This window comes from Phyllobates terribilis, unplaced genomic scaffold (assembly GCF_046119375.1).
Source record: "Phyllobates terribilis strain yellow unplaced genomic scaffold, ASM4611937v1 Scaffold_5__5_contigs__length_657084704, whole genome shotgun sequence".
Lineage (NCBI taxonomy): Eukaryota > Metazoa > Chordata > Amphibia > Anura > Dendrobatidae > Phyllobates > Phyllobates terribilis.
This window is the reverse complement of record NW_027362765.1, coordinates 68,710,867-68,735,378: the sequence shown is the minus strand read 5'-3', so window position 1 is coordinate 68,735,378 and position 24,512 is coordinate 68,710,867. Positions and strand designations below refer to the sequence as shown.

General features: G+C 44.2%; 1 protein-coding gene across 3 annotated transcripts in view; it reads right to left on the bottom strand.

Moving 5' to 3' along the window:
* Positions 1-5,774: 5,774 nt before the first annotated feature.
* LOC141270737 (uncharacterized) overlaps positions 5,775-24,512 on the bottom strand; it is a 53,640-nt gene continuing 34,902 nt past the window's right edge. Inside the window, exons 3-8 of one of the 3 annotated variants that reach the window (XR_012321738.1) lie at positions 23,282-23,461; positions 23,076-23,199; positions 22,895-22,992; positions 18,748-18,838; positions 9,362-11,044; positions 5,775-9,282 (exon numbers count right to left, since the gene is read on the bottom strand). Coding sequence is in view for 2 of the 3 variants with exons in the window: in XM_073680831.1 (XP_073536932.1) it covers positions 9,870-11,044; positions 18,748-18,838; positions 22,895-22,992; positions 23,076-23,199; positions 23,282-23,461 (1,668 nt within the window). In the remaining variant the exon portion in view is untranslated. Of the gene's footprint in view, positions 11,045-18,747; positions 18,839-22,894; positions 22,993-23,075; positions 23,200-23,281; positions 23,462-24,512 lie in introns of all 3 variants that reach the window. The other 2 variants (XM_073680831.1, XM_073680832.1) reach the window with 2 other exon arrangements.

Here is a 24,512-nt window from a genome sequence, read left to right as displayed (position 1 = left end):
CCTGGATCTCACCTACCCGCTTCGCTGTAGTAACTGCCACAAGAAAAGCTTCATAGAGAGCAGGTCTACTGATGCTTCTTCCATGGGTTCAAAGGGAGACTTACATAAAGCTCTCAACACAAGATTCAGATCCCACTGCGGTACTAGACTTCTTATCGTGGGTTTTAAACGAGAAGTTGCTTTTATGAACTTTGATATCCATGGGTGGTCTATTAAGGAGTAGTCCAAAAAAGCACCTAGGGCCGAGATATGAACTTTTAACGTATTTGGCCTCAGACCCTTATCAAACCCCTCTTGGAGGAAATGCAGTATCTTTGGAATATTGGGGAGAGACAAATTTCCCACAGACTGACCTGCAAAGCTACAGAACTGTTTCCAGATCCTAGACTAGATGGCTGACGTTACTGGTTTCCTACTGGCTTGTAGAGTTGAAATTACTCGATGAGAAAGGCCCTTAGAGGCTAGAATCTGCCTCTCAGGTTCCATGCTGTCAGCTGGAGGAATTGGATGTTCGGATGTAACAAGGGACCCTGCAATAGAAGATCTCTCCTGGCTGGGAGTCTGAATGGGAGATCCACCGACATCCGGTGTAGCAGAGGGAACCAGCTCTTTTTGGGCCAGTAGGGCGCTATCAGAATAAGAGCTCCCCCTCTCCTGTTGGATTTTCCTTAGTACTCTTGAGATGAGAGGGATTGGAGGAAAGGCGTACACCAGTTTTGTTCCCCATGATTGAGAAAGGGCATCTATTCCTTCTGGGCTATCGGCTGGGTCGAAGGAAAAAAAGCACTGCAGCTTCCTGTTTTTCCTTGTTGCGAACAGGTCTATGAACGGGGTGCCCCATCGTTGAATGATTTGATGAAACACATCCGGATTCAGCTCCCAATCTGAGGGACCAACTCCTCCTCTGCTGAGAAAATCTGCTACCACATTTTCGGACTCCCTTAGATGAATAGCCGATATTGAAAGAACATTTCTCTCCGCCCAGTAGAAAATTCTTGCCGCCAAGGACTGTAACCATTTCCCTCTTGGACCTCCTTGCCGACGAAGAAAAGCGATGGTGGTGCTGTTTTCTGAGAAAATTTTTACGTGATTTCCTCTGAGCAAATGCTGACATCTTTGAAGAGTTTCCCAGACCGCCTTTAGCTCCCTGAAATTTGACGACCTGTGTTGTATCTCTTTGGGCCACATCCCTTGTAGATATCTGTTTCCTATGCTTGCTCCCCAGCCTTTTTGGCTGGCATCCGTATGGATCTGGATTGAAGGAAGAAGGATCCAGTCTACTGCATTTTCTAAGTTTGAAGGGTCTGTCCACCAGGAAAGGGAGTTTTTTAGCTCTCTTGACAGTCTCATTTTCTTGTCTAATCCTGATGGTCGTCTGTTCCAAACTGACAGGATCGACTTCTGTAACGGCCTTGAACGGGCCTGTGCCCATTTCACGCTCGGAATGCACGAGGTCATCAATCCTAAGATCCGCATGGCGTATCTGATTGAGGTGGTCTTCCGTTTCTCGAAGTTGTAAATTTCCAGTTTTATTTTTTCTCTTTTCTTTTGGGGCAAGGAGGACTTTTGAAGACTGGAATCTAAAAGTACCCCTAGAAATACTTTTGTAGTACTTGGATGGAGGCTTGATTTTTCCCAACTGATGTTCCACCCCAAATATTCCAGGGTTTTGATCGTATGATCTTGTTGACTGAGAAGAGGCTGACTCTGCCACCAACAATATATCATCCAGGTAAGGGATGATTATAATCCCCTGTGTTCTTAAGAAGGCCGCTACTTCTGTCATAACCTTTGTGAATATTCGGGGGGCCGAGGACAGACCGAAGGGTAGGCAAGTGAATTGAAAGTGGTGTACTGTGTCCTCTTGCTCTAGAGCGAACCTTAGGTTTTGCTGGTGACTTGGGTGAATTGGAATATGGTAATATGCATCCTTGAGGTCTAGGGTGCACATTACCGATCCCTTCTCTATCAATGGAATGCTGGTTTTTATAGTTTCCATTTTGAACCTTTTGTATTCCACCCACTGGTTTAGGGGCTTGAAGTTTATAACCGTACGGCGTTTGCCTGAGGGTTTTAACACCGAGAAGAGGGAGGAATAATGGCCTAAACCCTGCTTTGAAGGGGGGACCTGTTTTACCACGTGTAGGGATTGAAGGACTAATATATCCTGCCATAGACTTCTGAGATCTACGGGGGAGCGAGGACGAGTGATTTGGAAACGACGAGAGGTATGGGAGAAGTCTATTTTGTAACCTTCCCCTAAAGAACGTAGGATCCATTGATTTTTTGTAATGGACGCCCACTTGTCCTGAAAGAAAAGAAGCCTGCCCCCTACTCCAATGGCATCATGGTCTAGCTGGGGCTCCAGAGGCGACCTGATCTCCCCGTCTTACCCTTACCCCTGTAATCACATTTAGGGGATCGACGGGGTCCACGAAAGGGCCGGTATCTTTTAACCCTATCCTCGGGAAATCCTTTTTTCTTGTCGGATGCTCTTTCTAGGATCTCGTCCAACACTGGACCAAAGACCCGAGCACCCGAAAAGGGAATTGAGCACAGTTTATTCTTTGAGTGGCTATCCCCTGACGTTTTTAGCCATATTGCCCATCTAGCGGTATTAGATAGTACACTACATCTAGCTGCAAATCTGACTGATTCGGCCGAGGCATCAGCCATGAACTGCGTTGCCAGCTTTAACATGGGGAGAGAGTCTGATAGCATTTCTACAGGGGAGTCCGACCTAATTTGATCTGACAGCTCGTCCAACCAAAGGCACATGGATCTTGAAACTGAAGTGGCAGCGATATTTGATTTAATTATGGCTGCTGAGGCTTCCCAACTCCTCTTGAGCATGCTCTCTGCCTTCCTATCCATTGCGTCCTTGAGGCAAGACGAATCCTCAAAGGGGATGGATGTTTTTTTAGCCACTTTCGCTATTGGGACATCTACTTTAGGGATTTCCTCCCAAAGTTTAATGTCCTCCGGATTGAAAGGAAGACGGGATTTAAAGTCTCTTGGCACAATGAGTCTTTTCTCCACTTCTTCCCATTCCTCCATAATCATTGATTTTAAATGCTCATTTACAGGGAACACTCTATTTCTCTGAGTTCTCAGACCTGCGAACATTTCATCTTGTCTGGAATGTGAGACCTGAGTGTCCTCCAAGTTCATAGTATGCCTAATGGACTTTAATAGTTCATCCGTATGTTCTGTAGAGAAGATATATTTCTTTCTCTCTTGTGAGGGTAACTGAGAGAAGCGATCCTCATCCTCTTCTAGACTGTGCTCGGATGCGGAGTCTGAATATTCTCCTTCCTCAGGCACCTCTTCCATCTCCCGCCTAGGTCTTTTCTGGCGAGGAGAGGGTTGAACTATTTGGGGTGACGGCTGTGTACGGGAAGGCATGAGGCTCAAGACTGTACTCTGGACCTCCTCACGGATCATAGATCTTATATCCGTCAAAAAGGAAGTTTTTTCTTCCTTTAAGACCTCGGCTATACATTTTTTACACAGCCGCTTTTTATATGAGTCCTGCAGCTTCGTGTTACAGTCTACACATCGTCTTGATTTTTTGGAAGAAGATCCAGACCTCTGGGTTCCCCTCTCCTAATCCATAAAAAATAAAAAAGGACACCGGAGATTTACTATAAAGACCTGTCCTAGAATATTCTGATTTTACCAAGAGAAGGGCCTAAGGCTGTACTCACACTGCCCAGGGACTCTGAAGGGGCTTCTGACCGTGAAGGATTAGATTCCATGATGTCAGAGTGTCTGTGGCTGAGATGTACCCTTTTATAGGGTCTTACCTGATCCAGGTGGTAGCCACGCCCGCAACGATAACCGCCATTCTTAATGCCCTGGAGGCTCACCACTGCCTCCGGGCACCTGTGCATCCTGGGCGCCAGACCCAGTGCCGGAAAGAGAAGCCCATGTGGCGTGCGCTCCACCCTGTAAAGCACGCCGGCCAAAGCGGATGTCCGCTCTCCTGACTCCGCCTCCCGGCCGGAAGTCTCGCACAGCGCTCGGCGTGCGCTCCACCCTGGAACGCACGCCGGCCCCAAAGCGGATTTAAAAAATGACCATTTTTTTGTTCTTTATTAAAATGAAAAGGTTGAAAACTCTGCTGTGCATAATAATTTGGAACATGCATTTTGAGTGCAGTTTGAGTTTTTTATTTTTTAAAAAATATACTGTTATCATAGGCAGTTTGTACAAAAACCTTTCAATTGTACTCTAATAGTTATTTGACTGGAAAATTACAATGACTGCAATTCATATAGGTAATTTGGGAAAATCTGAGAAAATATTATTTGCATAATAATTTGGAACACAGTGTAATCAGAAACAAACATCCTTAAAATGCTTGACATCATTAATTATGTATGCTCAGAAAATTCTCCTCATGATTCTGTCTTTGGACGCCAAAATGATTTCTAACAGAATTTCCTGGCCTTCCCACTCACAAACTCTGGAACATAATGGTGTAGGGCCAATATTTCTATCTTAAATACTCAAAGACGGTCACACTAAAAATTAATGGTTCATTATCAGACCCTTTTTCCATAAATAAGGGCACCTGACAAAGCTGTCCTTTACCCCCCGCCTACTCTATATACCAATTATAGAAAATCTTTTGGCAGCCATACGAGTCAACTCTGATATACATGAAATCAAGATTGCAGGGAGAGAATACAAATGCTCATCATTTGCTGACGAGCTCCTGATATTACCAATTCACATCTGTCCACTCTGATTGAATTGAAGCGTTTCGAGAAATGGCCACACTTCAAGATAAACATTGACAAATCTGAAGCATTGAATGTCTTTCTACCCCAACAAGTCATGAACAGCAGCAACGAGTCAGCTAAAGACTTAGTCTGCAGTGCATTGCCTTAAGTGTGTATTGCTTAAGTGTGAGATCTGAATTATCCCTAATATGATGCATACAGACTGTATCTTGTCATCTGCCACCATCGCACTCTAATCCGCATCTGTTTATCCCTTCCTCCTACAGGTACGTGATCCAGCTTTCCCATGCTGACCTCTCCCTTCCTCTGCTTCTATATACACTTGGTATGTTCTTCAACTAACTACTGTCCCCCACTCTTTTTATGACCTTGTTTACTTGGCCCTTGAATAACCTGCATCTGGTTAGCCTTAACCAGCTGATCAAGATGAGCACAGACCACTCCCCTCTGGTTCACACCTGAATGCATTCTGTAGCCCATATATTGTGAGCAAGGACATAGTCTGCAGCGCATTGCCTTAAGTGTGAGATCTGAATTATCCCTGAATTGGAACTGAAGGTAACTGGATACTTGGACACTGTAAACAATGTTTGTCTTTGTTTTCACTCTCTCTTCTATAATCCTTCACTTTTTACAACCACCCCTAATCCCTACACCCAGCAACGAACTCTTCATATCTCCCTCCATCCTCCCCATTCATCTCACCTCCTCCTCATATCTGTTCCTCAACATTCAATCCTGTGTCTCTAAGCACAGACAGTCAACTCATGGTCTCTCCTGCTCCCACCTACTAACACTTTCTCTTCTCCTCCTCACTGCTGGAGACATCTCCCCTAATCCTGGCCCTCCTCACCACATCCCCACAGTTACTTCCCCCTCCTATCCACGATCCATCACAAACTCTCACAACCCTTCTAACCTCATACACATCCGCCCAGCCCCCCATTCTCCAGCCCCACTAACAGGAGCTCTATGGAATGCTCTCTCCGTTTGTAACAAACTTTCCTACATCCATGATCTTTTCACAAATAACAAACTTTCCTTCCTCGGCATCACTGAAACCTGGCTCACCCCCTCTGACACAGTCTCTCCAGCTACACTTTCATACGGTGGATTCCACCTTTCCCACACACCCCGCCCCAATGGTAAGCATGGTGGAGGAGTAGGTTTTCTCCTGTCAGACAATTGCTCCTTCACCCAAATCCCACCGCCACCCTCCGTTACTCTCTTCTCTTTTGAGGTGCACTGTATGCGCATCTACTCCTCCTCCAACTGGCCTTCATCTACCGTCCCCCTGAACCTTTCACCACCTTCTTAGACCATTTCACCACCTGGCTACTTCACTTCCTTTCCGCTGAAATCCCCACCATCATCATGGGTGACTTTAACATCCCCATTGACACTTCTCTCTCAGCTGCCTCTAGGCTTCTATCTCTCACTTCCTCCTTCAGCCTTGCTCAGTGGTCTTCTGCCCCCACTCACAAAGATGGCCACACACTGGACCTCATCTTCATCCGCCTCTGTTCCCTATCTAACATCTCTAACTCACCTCTCCCTCTTTCTGACCACAACCTACTTACATTCTCTACCCTCTACACTCCAGGGCAACAATCCCCACTCCACAAAATTGCACACCCTTTAAGAAATCTTAAACACCTTGACCTACACTCACTCTCTGAATCCCTCCTCCCTCTTACAGACATCAGTTCCTCACATGACGCGGATGTTGCTGCCGCTCTATATAACACCACAACAGCTGCAGCTCTCAATTCAGTCGCCCCCCTCACACATGCCAAAGTTTGCACAATCAACAGGCAACCCTGGCATACCAGCCTAACCAGAGCTGCGACGTGCCTCCAGGGTTGCTAAGCTTAGATGGAAAAGGTCCCATTCCAATGAGCACTTCATTGCATTCAAACAGTCCCTCATTATCTTCAAATCCACACTCACTACTGCAAAACAAACATACTCCTCATCTCTTATATCCTCCGTCTCATAACCCTAAACAATTATTCAACACCTTCAATTCTCTCCTACTTCCCCAGCGCCTCCCCCCTCACATCTCAGCCGAAGACTTTGCCTCATTCTTCAAGCAGAAGATTGACACCATCAGACAAAGCTTTTGCCTAAAGTCCCCCCAGCCCCTCTTCACACTTACTCAATCCTCCACCTCCAAAACGAGCTTCTCGACCATTACGGAAGACCAGTTTTCCTCTTTACTCTCCAAATCACACCTCACCAGCTGTGAATTTGACCCAATCCCATCCCATCTCATCCCCAACCTTACCACAGTCTTCATCCCAACCCTTACCCACCTTTGTAACCTGTCACTAACAACTGGTGTCTCCCCTCATGCTTCAAACATGCCCCGATCACACCCATCCTCTCTGACTAGCTATCACCTCATATCACTTCTCGCTTACGCCTCAAAACTACTGGAATAGTGTTGAGTATGTTCTGTTAACCCTTTCGCCGAGTATGCTCGGGCGAGCACCGAGTAGTTACAGCTGCTCTGTGTTATGTTTAAATCACTCCCGCGTGCATGATTTGCGACTGTTTGACAGCTTTAATACATGTGAGGAATGATTGTTTCTTTTGCTTTCTTTCCCACCTCTCCTCCTGCTCGCTCTTTGACCGCCTTCAATCTGGCTTCCGGCCACACCATTCTACTGAAACTGCCCTGACTAAAGTCACCAACGACCTACTAACCGCCAAATTCAAGCGACACTACTCTGTCCTCCTCCTCCTAGACCTGTCATCTGCCTTCGATACAGTGGACCATTCCCTCTTACTACAGATTCTCTCATCTCTTGGCATCAAAGACTTGGCCCCATGTTGGATCTCCTCATACTTGACAGGACATTCAGTGTCTCCCACTCACACATCACCTCCTCATCTCACCCCCTATCTGTCGGTGTCTCCCAAAGTTCAGTCCTAGGACCCCTGCTCTTCTCCATCTACACCTTTGGCCTAGGACAACTCAGAGTCTCATGGCTTTCAGTACCACCTCTACGCTGACGACACACAGATCTACCTCTCTGGGCCAGATATCTCCTCCCTACTCACCAAAATCCCACAATGTCTGTCCACTATCTCATCCTTCTTTCTAAAACGTAACATGGACAAAACAGAATTCATAGTCTTTCCACCATCTCATTCATCCCCCTCACCTGACCTATCTATCAACGTCAATGGCTGTCCACTCTCCCCAGTCCCTCAAGCTCGCTGCCTTGGGGTAACCCTGGACTCTGATCTCTCCTTCAAACCACATATCCAAGCCATTTCTACTTCCTGCCGACTCCAACTCAAAAATATCTCCCGTATCCGCACATTCCTCAACCATGAATCTGCAAAAACAATAGTGCACGTCCTCATTATCACCCGCCTCGACTATTGCAACCTCCTGCTCTGTGGCCTCCCCTCCAACACCCTTGCACCTCTCCAATCTATCCTAAACTCTGCTGTCTGACTAATCCACCTCCCCACTGCCCAGAGAATCCAGTTCAAAACCATAACCCAGGCATACAAAGCCAACCACAACATGCCTCCTCCTTATATCTCTAACCTAGTCTCCTGGTACATACCTGCACGCAACTTCCGATCCTCACAAGATTTCCTTGTCTACTTCCCTCTTCCCACAATCGCATACAAGATTTCTCCCGTGCATCCCCCCTACTCTGGAACTCACTACCCCAACATATCAGACTCTCGCCTACCATGGAAACCTTCAAAAGGAACCTGAAGACTCACCTCTTTTGACACGCCTACAACCAATAGTAACCATTGCTCCACCATACTGCGGCACCACCAGCTCTACCCTCACCTACTGTATCCTCACCTATCCCTTGTAGATTGGGAGTCCTCGCTCCTCTTGTACCAGTCGTCGTCACGTTTTGTTAAAGATCTTTGTAATAGTTCATGTATGTATACCCCTTTTTCACATGTAAAGCGCCATGGAATATATGGCGCTATAATAATAAATAATAACATTCTGAAGTCCAACGTCCCCATTAAATGGCCCCCAAGTAACAATATCAACCATTTGTGCATCAATGTTACCTCCGATCTCGAGGCTATTCTCTCAGCTTCCAATTGTTTTTCTCCAGGTTGGAAATGGAACTTAACTCCTGGAACCGGAGAGAATTCTCCTAGTTTGGCAGAATCAATGTTCTTAAGATGACAGTTCTATCTAGGCTGCTGTACCTGCTGCAATCCATGCTGGTGTATATACCTTCCTCTTTTTGGGTTAAAATTCAACGTTGTTTTAGTTATATTGTTTGGCAAGCCATCCAAGAATCCAGTATAATATTATATCCTGTCCAAAAAAATGCTGGTGGTGTTGGTTTACCTGATTGCCGTCGATATTATCTAGTATCAGCCCATGCAACGATCCTTGATAGGATTAAGTCAATACTTTGGGTCCGCATTGCACACAATATTTGCTAGGTGTCAGCATCCTCTTTTCTATGGATTTGATTGATGCCTATAACTAAATACACTGTCAGGTGGGCGACATTACATAATCTTCAGTGACCTGCCTCCTATTTTACATAATACATCTAGTAGTGCGTGGCTAGGCAAAATAGGAGGCAGGTCAGTGAAGGAACAGTGACCTGTCATAAGAGAATACAGATGAATATGTAAGCAGAGCACCAGATAGAGCCCACCCCACAGGCCGCCTCGAAGCACGAGCATATCATTATCTCCAAACTGAAAGTAAAGATTAGACAAGAACCACAGGATGGATTTCATCACCTAGTATATCATAGTAATCAGTGTAATGTCACCCACCTGACAGTGTATGTAGTTTACTGAGCACAATCCTGCTGACAGGTGCGCTTTAAAGTATATGAGTAAACAGGGATAGTCATGGTATAAGTATCATGAAACCAATGTAGTTTCTGGATAAGCAGGACGGATTTAATCAACCAAGGTATCATATTAATCAGTGTAATGGCAAACACCTGACAGTGTATGTAGTTTACTGGGCACAATCCTGCATACAGGTGCGCTTTAATGCTTTATGTAACCAAGTCTATATATCTCTTTTGCTTTTCTGTTTACGGTTATATTATGTTGATACAAAATCAATAAAACTTTGAATTTAAAAAAAGAAAATAGCTACTTTCTTGAGTGAGTTTTTAGATGTGTAACAAGATTTCTTTTCAGAGTAAAACATTTCCCACATTCTGAACATGAGAATGGCTTCTCCCCTGTGTGAATTCTCTGATGTGCAACAAGATGCGCTTTCCGATTAAAACATTTCCCACATTCTGAACATGAAAATGGCTTCGCCCCTGTGTGTATTCTCTGATGCCTAACAAGAGTTGATTTATCTGTAAAACATTTCCCACATTCTGAACAAGAAAATGGTTTCTCCCCTGTGTGAATTCTCTGATGTGTAACAAGAGTTGATTTATCTGTAAAACATTTCCCACATTCTGAACAAGAAAATGGCTTCTCCCCAGTGTGAATTCTGCAATGTTTAACAAGTGCAGATTTCTCACTATAATGTTTCCCACATTCTGAACAAGAAAATGGTTTCTCCCCTGTGTGAATTCTCTGATGTGTAACAAGAGTTGATTTATCTGTAAAACATTTCCCACATTCTGAACATGAAAATGGTTTCTCCCCTGTGTGTATTATCTGATGTGCAACGAGGTGGTGTTTCATTGTAAAACATTTACCACATTCTGAACATGAAAATGGTTTCTCCACTGTGTGAGTTTTCAGATGTACATCAAGATGTGTTTTCCGATTAAAACATTTCCCACATTCTGAACATGAAAATGGCTTCTCCCCTGTGTGAATTATCTGATGTCTAACAAGATGTGGTTTTGTTGTAAAACATTTCCCACATTCTGAACATGAAAATGGTTTCTCCCTTGTGTGTACTATCTGATGTGCAACCAGGTGGTGTTTCATTGTAAAACATTTCCCACATTCTGAACATGAAAATGGTTTCTCCACTGTGTGAGTTATCAGATGTACATCAAGATGTGTTTTCTGATTAAAACATTTCCCACATTCTGAACATAAAAATGGCTTCTCCTCTATGTGAGCTGTGTCATGTTCAACAGCCATCCCGTGACTTTTGTTTTGCATATTTGTCTTTGATGAAGCAGAAACAAGAATCTGCTGAAAAGGATCAGATGACAGATTTTTTCTGATAACATCTTGAGGTGCATCTGGTATAATGACATGTTCTTCACATGTATCAGGTGGGATACCAATATTATCTGTTGAAAGATCTGAGTGTATCAGACGTCCCTCGGAGTTCCTGGTACAGTCACCTGCTAAGATATAAGATTTATATATTACTATTTATATTATTATATACAGTACAGACCAAAAGTTTGGACACACCTTCTCATTTAAAGATTTTTCTGTATTTTCATGACTTTAAAAATTGTACATTCACACTGAAGGCATCAAAACTATGAATTAACACGTGGAATTATATACTTAACAAAAAAGTGTGAAACAACTGAAAATATGCCTTATATTCTAGGTTCTTCAAAGTAGCCACCTTTTGCTTTGATGACTGCTTTGCACACTCTTGGCATTGTCTTGATGAGCTTCAAGAGGTAGTCACCGGAAATGGTCTTCCAACAATCTTGAAGGAGTTCCCAGAGATGCTTAGCACTTGTTGGCACTTTTGCCTTCACTCTGCGGTCCAGCTCACCCCAAACCATCTCGATTGGGTTCAGGTCTGGTGACTGTGGAGGCCAGGTCATCTGCCATAGCACCCCATCACTCTCCTTCTTGGTCAAATAGCCCTTACACAGCCTGAAGGTGTGTTTGTGGTCATTGTCCTGTTGAAAAATAAATGATAGTCCAACTAAACGCAAACCGGATGGAATAGCATGCCGCTGCAAGATGCTGTGGTAGCCATGCTGGTTCAGTATGCCTTCAATTTTGAATAAATCCCCAACAGTGTCACCAGCAAAGCACCCCCACACCATCACACCTTCGCCTCCATGCTTCACGGTGGGAACCAGGCATGTAGAGTCCATCCGTTCACCTTTTCTGCGTCGCACAAAGACACGGTGGTTGGAACCAAAGATCTGAAATTTGGACTCATCAGACCAAAGCACAGATTTCCACTGGTCTAATGTCCATTCTTTGTGTTCTTTAGCCTAAACAAGTCTCTTCTGCTTCTTGCCTGTCCTTAGCAGTGGTTTCCTAGCAGCTATTTTACCATGAAGGCCTGCTGCACAAAGTCTCCTCTTAACAGTTGTTGTAGAGATGTGTCTGCTGCTAGAACTCTGTGTGGCATTGACCTGGTCTCTAATCTGAGCTGCTGTTAACCTGCGATTTCTGAGGCTGGTGACTCGGATAAACTTATCCTCAGAAGCAGAGGTGACTCTTGGTCTTCCTTTCCTGGGGCAGTCCTCATGTGAGCCAGTTTCTTTGTAGCGCTTGATGGTTTTTGCAGCTGCACTTGGGGACACATTCAAAGTTTGCCCAATTTTTCAGACTGACTGACCTTCATTTCTTAAAGTAATGATGGCCACTCGTTTTTCTTTACTTAGCTGCTTTTTTCTTGCCATAATACAAATTCTAAGAGTCTATTCAGTAGGACTATCAGCTGTGTATCCACCTGATTTCTGCACAACCCATTAATAAGGCAAGAAATCCCACTTATTAAACCTGACAGGGCACACCTGTGAAGTGAAAACCATTTCCGGTGACTACCTCTTGAAGCTCATCAATAGAATGCCAAGAGTGTGCAAAGCAGTCATCAAAGCAAAAGGTGGCTACTTTGAAGAACCTAGAATATAAGACATATTTTCAGTTGTTTCACACTTTTTTGTTAAGTATATAATTCCACATGTGTTAATTCATAGTTTGGATGCCTTCAGTGTGAATGTACCATTTTTAAAGTCATGAAAATACAGAAAAATCTTTAAATGAGAAGGTGTGTCCAAACTTTTGGTCTGTACTGTACTTTATAGCATTTCTGTGCAAACTGCAATACAATTCAATTATTAATAGACTAAGACAATAGACCAAAGAGGGACTGAGATTACAGTGTTAGTGTTCACAAAGAGTGATGTCTATCTGTACTATCTAGCAGGTCAGTTACATAACATGATTTCAGTCCTCCCCTTTGCTCATGGCTGATTATTTTCTAACTACAAGGGTAACGGTTGTCTTTTTACTTTGGAGAGAACACCTTATACTAATAATAATATCTTGACACCTTCCCGACCTTTGAATTACCCAGTACATCGTGGAAGGGAAGGACTTTCCGATAGATGTACTGGGTATGTCTTGGCGATTTTGCGCACACAGAAGCTGTGCACACGCGAACGCCATTGGGAGCTCCGGTAACATCATAGCTGACACACCCGGCTCTCACTGCCAGGAGTGGTGCCCGCAACACTCCTGGCAGTTTAACCCCATAAATGCTGCAATCGTTATCTCTCCCTCTTCTCTCCGATCGGCGCCCCCGCGACATCATTGCAGAGACCCGATCTTTGCCATGGTGACCCGAGGTCGTCACGATGACATCCGGGTCACCAGGATACGGTAAGCCACTTAGACCATGCACAGAGTATGGTCTGAGGGGCTTGTGACAGTTATAAAGCATTATAATGCTCGTACATTGCAGTGCTTTATAACTGTGATCAGATTGTAAAAAGTGAAAGTCCCAAAGAGGGACTAAGTAATAAAGTGTAAAGAAGTAAAAAAAAAAATTCTTAAAATATATATTTAAAAAATAAATAAATCACAAAATAGAAAAAAAAAGAAATATATTGTACCCATAAGTTTGTATTTCTATGTAAAAAAACAAAACAAAAATAAGTATACGTTTGGTATCACCATGCCTGAACGACCCACCTCATAAAACTGTCACACTAGTTAACTCGTTCAGTGAACACTAATAAAAAAAAAAAAAAAAAAAAAAAAAGGGGCAAAATAACTATACTTTTTCATCATACCGCCCAACAAAAAGTGGAATAAAACACGACCCCCCCCCAAAAAAAAATGTAAATAAAAATGTTAGCTCTGAAAACATCATCTTGTCTGCTCTATCAGTAGAAAAATAAAAAAAGTTATGGCTCTCAGAATACAGCGATGCAAAAATAATTCTTTTTTCTATAAAAAAAAATTTTTTATTGTGTAATAGCACCAAAACATAAAAAAACTATTAAACGTGGTATCGCTGTAGTTGTACTGACCTGAAATATAAAGTTGCCTTATAAATTTTACCACACGCAGAAGGGAATAAAAAAAAAAACAAAAAACAAAAAAAAAACAATTCTTGAACTGCTGGTTTTTGTTCATTCAGCCTCCCAAAAATCAGAATAGAAAGTGATAAAAAAACGATATGTGCCCGAAAATGGTACCAATAAAAATGTCAACTCGTCCCGCAAAAAAACAAGCCCTCACATGACTTTGTCGGCAGAAATATGGAAAAATCATAGCTCGCAAAATATGGGGATGCAAAACTTTTGCAGTAAAAAGCGTCTTTTAGTGTGTGACAGCTGTCAGTCATAAAAACTCCGATATAAATCTGGTATCACTGTAATCGCACCGACTCGAAGAATAAAGTCATCTAATCACTTATACTGCAAGAGGAATGGCGTAAAAAATAAATAAAACCAATTCTTCACCTGCTGTTGATTTTTTCATTCTGCCTCCCAAAGATCGCAGTAAGGCTCGGTGCACATTTATCCTGTGATCTGATCGGCACTAAGCGCTTACACCGGGGTTTTCATGAAAATATCTGAAATACGTGATTCAGACAGAACACCTGTGGTGTCAAACTGATCACAGCACCCTTTTATTCACTCATTGAGAGTTGTAGTTTGTAAAACAGTATCACTTATGGTGGGATTCTGGTTTTCTAGCACCTCAGGGGCTCGCCCAGTGGGTCATGGCATCAGCAAACCATAACAGTAAATCCGAATTATAATATGGCACTCCATCCCTTCTGAGCTTTGCACTATGCCAGAAAAGTATTTCCCAATTTCATGTAGGGTATTGGCGGAAAAATAGCACTTCAAACTAAGTTCCATTTTTTCCTACTAGTGCATCTAAAAATTAAAAGCTTGGGGCTAAAACAACATTTTAGTGGTAAAAATGCAATTATTCTTTCTTCACAGCCCAATGGTATAAAATTCTGTGAGGCACATGTGGTGTCAAAATGCTTACTACATCCCTAGATGAATTCATTGTGGGGTGTAGTTTGTAAAATGAGGTCACTTATGGGGGTTTCTGCTGTTCTAGCATTTCCGGGGCTCTGCCAATGTGACATGGCACCCTCAAACCATTCCAGAAAAATCTAACAAGTAGTTTTCGACCACAAATGGGGTATCGGCATACTCAAGAGAAATTGCACAACACATTTTGTGATCCATTTTCTCCTGCTATCCTTGTGAAACTAAAAAATTTGGGGACTAAAACATTTTTGTGGAAAAATAATTTTTTTCATTTTCACAGTTGTAAAATTCTGTGAAGCACCTGTTGATACAAGGTGCTCACCACACATCTAGATAAATTCCTTGAGGGGTTAAATTTCAAAAAAGGGGTCACTTGTGGGGGGGGGGGAGGGGTTTCACTGTTTAGGCACATCAGGGGCTCTCTAAACGCTACAAGACACAAGCAGACCATTCCATCAAAGTCTGCATTCCAAAACATCACTCCTGCCCTGCTATGCTCCAAAACAGTAGTTCTCCCCCACACATGGGTTATCTGCGTACTCAGGAGGAAATGAAACCCAAAAATTTGTTTTGCAATTTCTCCTGTTACCCTTGTGAAAATAAAAAAATTGGGGTTTAAATACATTTGTGGGAAAAATCAGATTTTTTATTTTCGCGGCTCTATGTTCTAAACTTCTTTGAAGCACCTGGGAGTTAAAAGTGTTCACCACACATCTAGACAAGTTCCTTGAGGGGTCTTGTTTCCAAAATGGGGTAACTTGTGGGTGGTTTTCACCGTTTAGGCACATCAGGGGCTATCCAAATGCGACATGGCGTCCGCTAAGGATTCCAGCCAATTTTGCGCTCCAAAAGTCAAATGGCGATCCTTCCCTTCCAAACCCTGCCGTGCACCCAAGCAGCAGGTTTTTTCTACATACGGGGTATTGGTGCACTCAGGAGAAATTATACAAGAAATTGTATCGTGCATTTTCTCCTGTTACCCTTGTAAAAATAAAAATTTGGGGCTAAAAACATTTGTATATGAGAAAATGTGATTTTCTATTTTCACGGCTCAACATTATAAATTGAGATGCGTGAACCTTTCAACGTTCGGTTCAGATCGGCAAACTTCCTGATGTTCGCCGAGCATATCTGAACCCCATTGAATTCAATGGGAGGCAAAACCAAAGGCATAGACAACACCTTCAGGGGGGCCGAAAAGCTGCCAAAACAGCTCAAATTAGGGGCAGGCACCAGGAAAAGTGGCATCAATTGACCCACAGTAGAAATTTTATAATGGCACAGCAGAAGTCAGGTACGGGCCATGCATGAGACACACTGTGTGCCTCACTACTGTCTTGGGGAAAACCACTCTTAGGGTTGTCTACAAGCGTGTATCGATACTCCAGCAAGCGTGCGTCCCTTTCCAGGGGAAAAAAGCATCTGGCAAAATTTTCTCTTGTGCTTTGGATCTAACAGAGTGGCAACCCAATAGTCAACACTATTTCTAATCCTAACAATACAGGCATCATGTTGCAGAGAGTGCAGCAAGACAGCGCTCATGTGTCGGGCTCTTCCATGAGGTCCAAGCCCATGGTGTGTAGGTGGCGGGATAACACTGAAGGTTGCTTACTCCGGCCCCTCCAGCCAACCACAAACAGAGAAGGGATCATTATCCTCTTCATCTCCTGACTGTTGCGCACCCATCACCTCTTCATCTAAGTAGCCATTTTGAAACTGTGCAGAGGTCCTTCATCTATGCCCACTCCGCAAGTGTGATTTGCACCACATCCGTACTTCGTTGGCCTAGGCTATGCAAAATTACATACTGCACTAGGGCTCATCGCTGCTGCCACAGTCGATGCAACACTTGCAGAATGAAATTCCACCGTGTCGGCATATCGCATATCAACAGATAGGCCGAAAGACCTCTGTAGCGATGCAAGTCGATGACCCATGGGAAGTGAACACACAGCGACCGTGCTTTCTGCAGCAGCGCATCCAGGCCGGGATAGTGCTGGAGAAATTGCTGTACTACCAGGTTGAGGACGAGAGCCATTTAAGGCATGTGTGTGAGGTTGCCCCGGCGTAGGGCCATCACCAGGTTCGCACCATTATCACACATGGCCTTCCCTGGCTCCAGGTTCAGTGGAGACATTCATTGCTCAAACTGGGTCTGGATAGCTGTCCACAGCTCTTGATCTGTATGATTGCGATCTCCAAGGTATATTAATTTAAACACTGCCTGATTGCGGTGAGCCCTGGCTGCGCAGTACGGAGGTGGGGAGATGCTCTCTGCACTGTTGGAATGCGTGTCTCATTAATGGAGAGATTGAAGGTGCAGATGGAAGCCCTAGAGGAGGTGAAGCAGTGGAGGAAATGAAGCAGTGGAGGAAGTGTTGGTGCAAAAAGTTTGTCCCACAAGCCTTGGGGATTCCAAGACTTGTGGAGCAGCACCTTCCTCACCTGATCCCACAGCCACCAGTCACCCAGTGCCCAGTCAGCGAGATGTAAAGCCCCTGGCTATGTTTGCTCATCCAGGTGTCAGTTTTCATAGAGAAGTAATGGCAATTAGGCAAGTGGTACTGGGGGACTGCAACGGCCATCAGCTTTCAGAAACCGTCTGTATCCACCAGACAGAAAGGCAGCATTTCCGTAGCCAACAGATTGGAGATGGCTAAAATTCAACCATTTTTAGTCACACAATTTGTCGATCACCATAAATAATTGTAACGATTACACAAAGTATGTCATGTTTATTGTAATTGTTTTGCATCTTTATTGTATCTTCTAATGTACTGGCATATAGAGATATCTGTATAGACCAGTATATTATCACATGTAATGAAGAATGCTATTGAGGTTTTTGGCTTAGAAAATTCTCTTGTACATAACAGTGAAGCTTGTGGCTGGTAATGATTCTGCCTTATATATATCAGAGGTCACCAACACTAACATGCTTCAAAATATGTTTAGAGACATCCATTGTGCACAGTGACCTGTGATGCAGAGTGACCTGTTATAGACAGTGACCTGTGATGGACAGTGACCTGTGAGTAAAGAGTCATCTCCTCTGCAACGTGCTCTAGGTGCAGTGGAGAAATATTTGTAAAAAATGTTGTAAAAAAAAAAGGTAACACGACGAAAAGTCACATTTTCATTGCTAGGGGCATAACTTAGACCCATCAGAAACATTGCTCCAATGCGTCCTTAGCTTTGGTACAATTTCTGGCAAGGCGCACCAAGGTTGTCCAAGACTCACTTTTTTTTTTTTTTTTTTTTTTTTTTTTACTATGGGCCTAAAAATTAAACAGGCAGGTATTTGCTAACAGAGGCAGTTACCTGCCTGCTGCACTCGGTGCTGGGTTAGAGTGGTCATCGACCGCTCCTGCTGGTGATTCAGCAGCTCCACATCATTGAGCAGCTTTGCTTATTCCGGGCCACTCCGTTGACAAGGTATTGCTTCCGATATTGTGGTGATTGACAGCCGGCTTCCAACAATTAAACTATCAATCAGCATGGCATTGGCAGTCACACCCCATCAGAGTGGAAGAGAAGCTGAATCACCACTAGAGCTGTCTGTGTCCGCTCTGTGTCGGTAGAGATCGGCAGCAGGCACAAAAGGTAGGTAGGAAGCTACTACCTGGGTGATAGTTCTTAGCACATTGTTAAAAAAAAAAAAAAAAAAAGGAATAGTCCAGGAAAACCCCATAATGAATCTGCCCCTACATCCCCAACAAAAGTTTCATGTGAACACATCTGAAAAACCCCGAACAGCTAAAGTTACTCTACAAGTCAGTGACTGATTAGAACCTTTGACTTCTCTGCATTTAGTGGTCACTACTCACCTGTGCGGTCATCTGTACGAATCTCCTCCTTACACCGCTCATCACCCCTCACATATGTCTCTGTAGTATTAATATGGGGCAGATCTTCACCCTGAAAGAAATATTGTAAAAGTCACAGACAGGTGGAGACGTTTGAGAAGATCCAGACAACATCTAATGTCTATGATCAGCTTTATCCTGTCATCTCCACCAGCTATAAAATATACACTGAATGGTCACTTTACTAGAGGCACCCATCTAGTAGCACGTAGAATCTTCTTTCCCCTTCAGAACCTTAATTACGTCATAGATTGCACAAGGTGCTGAGATTGTTCCCCAGGAATATTGGCCCATGCCACCAGGATAGGTTCTTGCACTTGCCGCAAATTAGATGAAGGTGCTGAGATGCTCTGAACAACCAATTCTACCTCGTCCCAGAGATGCTTTATAGGGTCATATCTCCCTAACTACCCACTGGGTAAATGTAGTAGCAGCTGGGCATGAGGCAGAAGGCGTTCTGGGACATGTCCTACTACCACCGAAAATTGCTGGATGTTTATCTGTCCAGGTTGTCTCCTCCTCTTACTCCACTTCATCCAAAGCCTCCTTATCCGGTAAGCCTAACACCTGCACCACCAACTCGAGCACAGCCAGGGGGAAACGACAGCAGGCTGTTTTTAAACTCATCTATTTGAGCGAAAGATCCCACACCATGCAGGTGTGTAGGGGGATCAAACATAGAAAAGGTATAGTTGGAAGGGACTTCCAGTGTCATCTGATGCAACCCCCTGCTCAATGCAGGATTCACCAAATCATCTCAGACAGATCTCTGTCCAGCCTCTGTTTAAAGAATTCCATTGAAGGAGAACTCAACTCGTGGTAGCCTGTTCCACTCGCTAATCATATTAGATAGGGGAAAGGGGAAGTAGGAGAAGTGTGGATATATAGAAGTATTTAAAATTCATAACCTTTTATTAATTTATTAAAATCCTTTAAGTGCAAAATTTCTCATGCATCTATAGATGCATATAAGGTAACCATCTATTGGAATATAAAGATGGTACCCACTAATAAATCTGGCTAGATGTAGTGTAGGACAAATTTGGGACACCTCAGTCCAGTCCCTCTAATATAGGACCGAGGTTATGTGTACATGATATCCCCATATATTGGAATAGCCTCGATGTTATATCAGGTGGAGCAGTTATACAAATCCAATTGAAGATTGGAAAAATTAGTTGCTATTATGGCAAAATATTTTGTCCCACTGTCATGTATAGATCTGCCTTGGGGCACGACTGTTCACCCCTGATTACCATATATACATGAGATGACATTTGTCTAGGGGTTAGTGATATTATGGCAGTGATAGATATCAACTATCATCACTAGCTCTCTGCCCAATCCCGCAGTTGTCCATGGTAAAATGCACAGTGTGTGTATTAATACTTGTTATAGCTGAGCCGTCACCATTTGAAATCATTAGCAGGAGGAAATCCTCACTGCCAAGCGATCATATATCTTATAGCACTGAGGAGCAGTCCGCTGAGCCGAACGACTCCTCACATGTCAGGTCCTAATGATCGCACTAATGTCCAGCGTGCCTGGCTGAACAGCTGATTGCTGGGGTGAGGAGCAGTCTGATGTCCCCTGTCTCACTCTCCGCACATGTGCTCAACGTGCCCGGCTCAAACAGCTGATCGCTGCAGTGAGGAGCAGTCCGCTATCTCCTTGCTCTCTCACCGCACACGTGCTTAGCGTGCCGGCTCGAACAGCTGATCACTGCAGTTAGGGCACTTAGTATTCAAAGCTGCAGCGGACAGCAGAGAGTCTAACGCGGCTCTCCCTATTTCAGAGTACCGCAATTGTATGCATATTCCTAGGTCTTAATCTCATTTCCCCCTACACTCTCATATAGCTCAGATATAATCCCTGACACGCGTTTCGCCAGTATACCGGCTTTTTCTAGGGGTTTTTAGAAAAAGCCGGTATACCGGCGAAACGCGCGTCAGGGATTATATCTGAGCTATATGAGAGTGTAGGGAGGAATGAGATTAAGCCCTAGGAATATGCATACAATTGCGGTACTCTGAAATAGGGAGAGCCGCGTTAGTATTCAAAGCTGCAGCGGACAGCAGAGAGTCTAAGTGCCCTAACTGCAGTGATCACCTGTTCGAGCCGGAACGCTAAGCACGTGTGCGGTGAGAGAGCAAGGAGATAGCAGACTGCTCCTCACTGCAGCGATCAGCTGTTTGAGCCGGGCACGCTGGACATTAGTGCGATCATTAGGACCTGACATGTGAGGAGTCGTTCGGCTCAGCGGACTGCTCCTCAGTGCTATAAGATATATGATCGCTTGGCAGTGAGGATTTCCTCCTGCTAATGATTTCAAATGGTGACGGCTCAGCTATAACAAGTATTAATACACACACTGTGCATTTTACCATGGACAACTGCGGGATTGGGCAGAGAGCTAGTGATGATAGTTGATATCTATCACTGCCATAATATCACTAACCGCTAGACAAATGTCAGCTCATGTATATATGGTAATCAGGGGGTGAACAGTTGTGCCCCAAGGCAGATCTATACATGACAGTGGGACAAAATATTTTGCCATAATAGCAACTAATTTTTCCCATCTTCAATTGGATTTGTATAACTGCTCCACCTGATATTAACATCGAGGCTATTCCAATATATGGGGATATCATGTACACATAATCTCGGTCCTATATTAGAGGGACTGGACTGAGGTGTCCCAAATTTGTCCTACACTACATCTAGCCAGATTTATTAGTGGGTACCATCTTTATATTCCAATAGTTGGTACCTTATATGCATCTATGGATGCATGAGAAATTTTGCACTTAAAGGATTTTAATAAATTAATAAAAGGTTATGAATTTTAAATACTTCTATATATCCACACTTCTCCTACTTCCCCTTTCCCCTATCTAATATGACTATTTTGGTGGTGCACACCTGTTGATATAGATCTGATGAGAATAGACCATCTCTTTGCCACTCGCTAATCACCCTCACTGTGAAAATGTGTTTTCTAATATCTAATCTGTATCTTCTCCCATAAAAACAGAACGATGAGTGATTGGTGCCCCTGAACCTCAAGCCAGGCCTGGTAGTGTGAGATAACGGGCAAAATCTCGTAGCAGATTTGAGCCTAGTCAGTGTGACGCATATTCATTGCCTGGTGCATGTGCTGAATTTGGGGGTGCAGAGCTTCCTTAAAAATTACCCACATGTCAGAGCTCTGCTGCTAAAAGTGCAGGCCGTCTGTGTGCACTTACGACGTTCTCACTATGCTATCGCTTGCCTGTTTGCGCTGCAGCATCACTTCTGCCTTCCTGCTCACCGCCTCATATGCGACGTACCCACAAGGTGGAACTCCACCTTGCTGCTTGCATATGCTGGAGAGAGACTGTGCGAGCAACAGCAGGCTGGGGCGCCAGCACCACCTCAGAAGGGAGGTTTAGCATGGCCGGAATGTGGAAAACCTTACTCAGCATGCCACAACATCCGGCACCACCAACTGATACTGTCCGTATTAGCAGGAGGCAGCATTTCAGCAACATGGTGGAAGGGTACGTGTCCACAAGTCTCCGCGTACTGAGTGATGGGTCTGCCCCATTTACCTTCTGGGTCTCCAAATTGCACACATGGCCTGAGCTTGACCTTTACGCCTTGGATGCGCTGGCCTGCCCTGCGGCAAGTGTACTGTCGGATGCACGTTTAGCACGGCAGTGGGCGTGATCAAAGACAGGCGCATCAGCCTGTCCACATAACACATGGGCTAGCTCACATTCGTTAAAATGAACCAGGCGTGGATCCCACAGGAGTTGTCCTTTCTTTTGCCTGACTAGAGAAGTAGACCAGCCGCACGCAGCCATTGTAATATTCCACCGCAGTTTGTTTTCTCTATTTGCCATTCCCAAAGTTTTGGAACATCCTCAAATTTTAAGAAAAAAAAAATACATTGTGTCATGCTCAGATGAGGAGAGCCGCCGGCCAGCTTGAGCATTGATGCAATGAGTTATATGGCCGCCTGAATCTTTCCTTATACTGGTGGATGAAAAAAGACTGAACACAAGACTGTCACAACCTTCTACACATCTTAGGGAAGATCTCATGACACTTTCTCTCCATCTACCTGATGATCCTGAGGAATATCGGGATCTTCTTGTTTACAGTCATGTGGAAGAAGAGGACGGGGACATCTCTCTGGTGTTGTCCTCTTACTGAATAGAACTGTAGGAAACACATACAGGGACTGAATTCATTCTTTTCATACAGATAATTATAGGTCGTGTGTATTTAGTCCTGTCTATTACCTGGTGATGTGAGGGGCTGGGGAACCTCCATCATGACGTCCTTGTACAGATCTTTGTGTCCTTCTAAATACTCCCACTCCTCCATGGAGAAATAGACGGTAACATCCTGACACCGTATAGGAACCTGACACATACAATGATACGGTCATCCCCCAATCCCTTCATAGCGTTACTGTATAATGTCCCAGTATTCCCAGCAGTGTCACCTCTCCAGTCAGCAGCTCAATCATCTTGTAGGTGAGTTCTAGGATCTTCTGGTCATTGATGTCCTCATGTATCAGGGGGTGAGGTGGAGGATCCGTGATTGGGCTCAGGGGTCTTCCCCATCCCTCAGACACAGGGGCCTGACCGCGCTCACTAGAGGTCTTCTTCACTACTGTGTAATCCTGGTTATGGAGAGATACATTAATAAATCTCACTACAGACATTTCGAGAGTCCTCACCTCTCCAGTTCTGTCCATCTGCTATTCCCATAGATAAGAATGATGTAATGTGACTAGTGATGAGCGAGCACTAAAATGCTTGAGTGCTCGAAGCTCGGGTCGAGCACATTGGAATACTCGGGTGCTCAACCCGAGCAACGAGCCCAATGTAAGTCTATGGGAAACTCGAGCATTTTTCTGGCGGTCCCCACCCCCCCCCCGGCAGTCTGCAGGTCAAAAATTGCCCAAATCGATGGGAACAGTGCTCAATTAAACGGCAGTCAGGCAAAATATATAGGCAGACATGCAGGATATGTAGGAGGGTGCATGAAAAACATAGCAGGGCAATTGGAACACACTAGTGCCCTCCGATTTTCATGCACCCGTCTCTTTAAAAAAGCGGGCAATTCATCAGCGGCATACACCGGTACCCGACAATTTAGAACAGAAAGAATAGAACATCACACATAGATTAGATAGATAGAAACATGTCAGTCACATATATATGAAGTACAGTGACAGTGTTGATTACTGTACTTGTCATTAAGTGTTGAAATAAAGGATTTATTAAAAAAAAAATTGGCGTGGGGTTCCCGGTAATTTTAGTCTCTAGCGGAGGTTAAGCAGACAGCTGGGGCAGATGTTTGAAGCCTGGGAAGGGGGTAATACCCATGGAGCTTCCCAGGCTACTAATATCAGCCCCCAGATGAATACCTAGCCTTTACTAGCTATTAAAATGGGGGACCCCCCCCAAAAAAATGACGTGGGGTCTCCCCTATTTTAATAGCTAGCAAAGGCTAGGCAGACAGCTGGGGGCTGATCTTAATAGCCCAGGAAGGGTGCCATGAATATTGGCCCCCTCCCAGGCTAGAAACACCAGCCGTCAGCCGCCCCAGAAATGGCGCATCCATAGGATGCGCCAATTCTGGCACTTAGCCCCGCTCTTCCCACTGCCATGTAGCGGTGGCAGTGGGGTAATAGGGCTGGGGTTGATGTCAGCTTATAATGCCAGCTA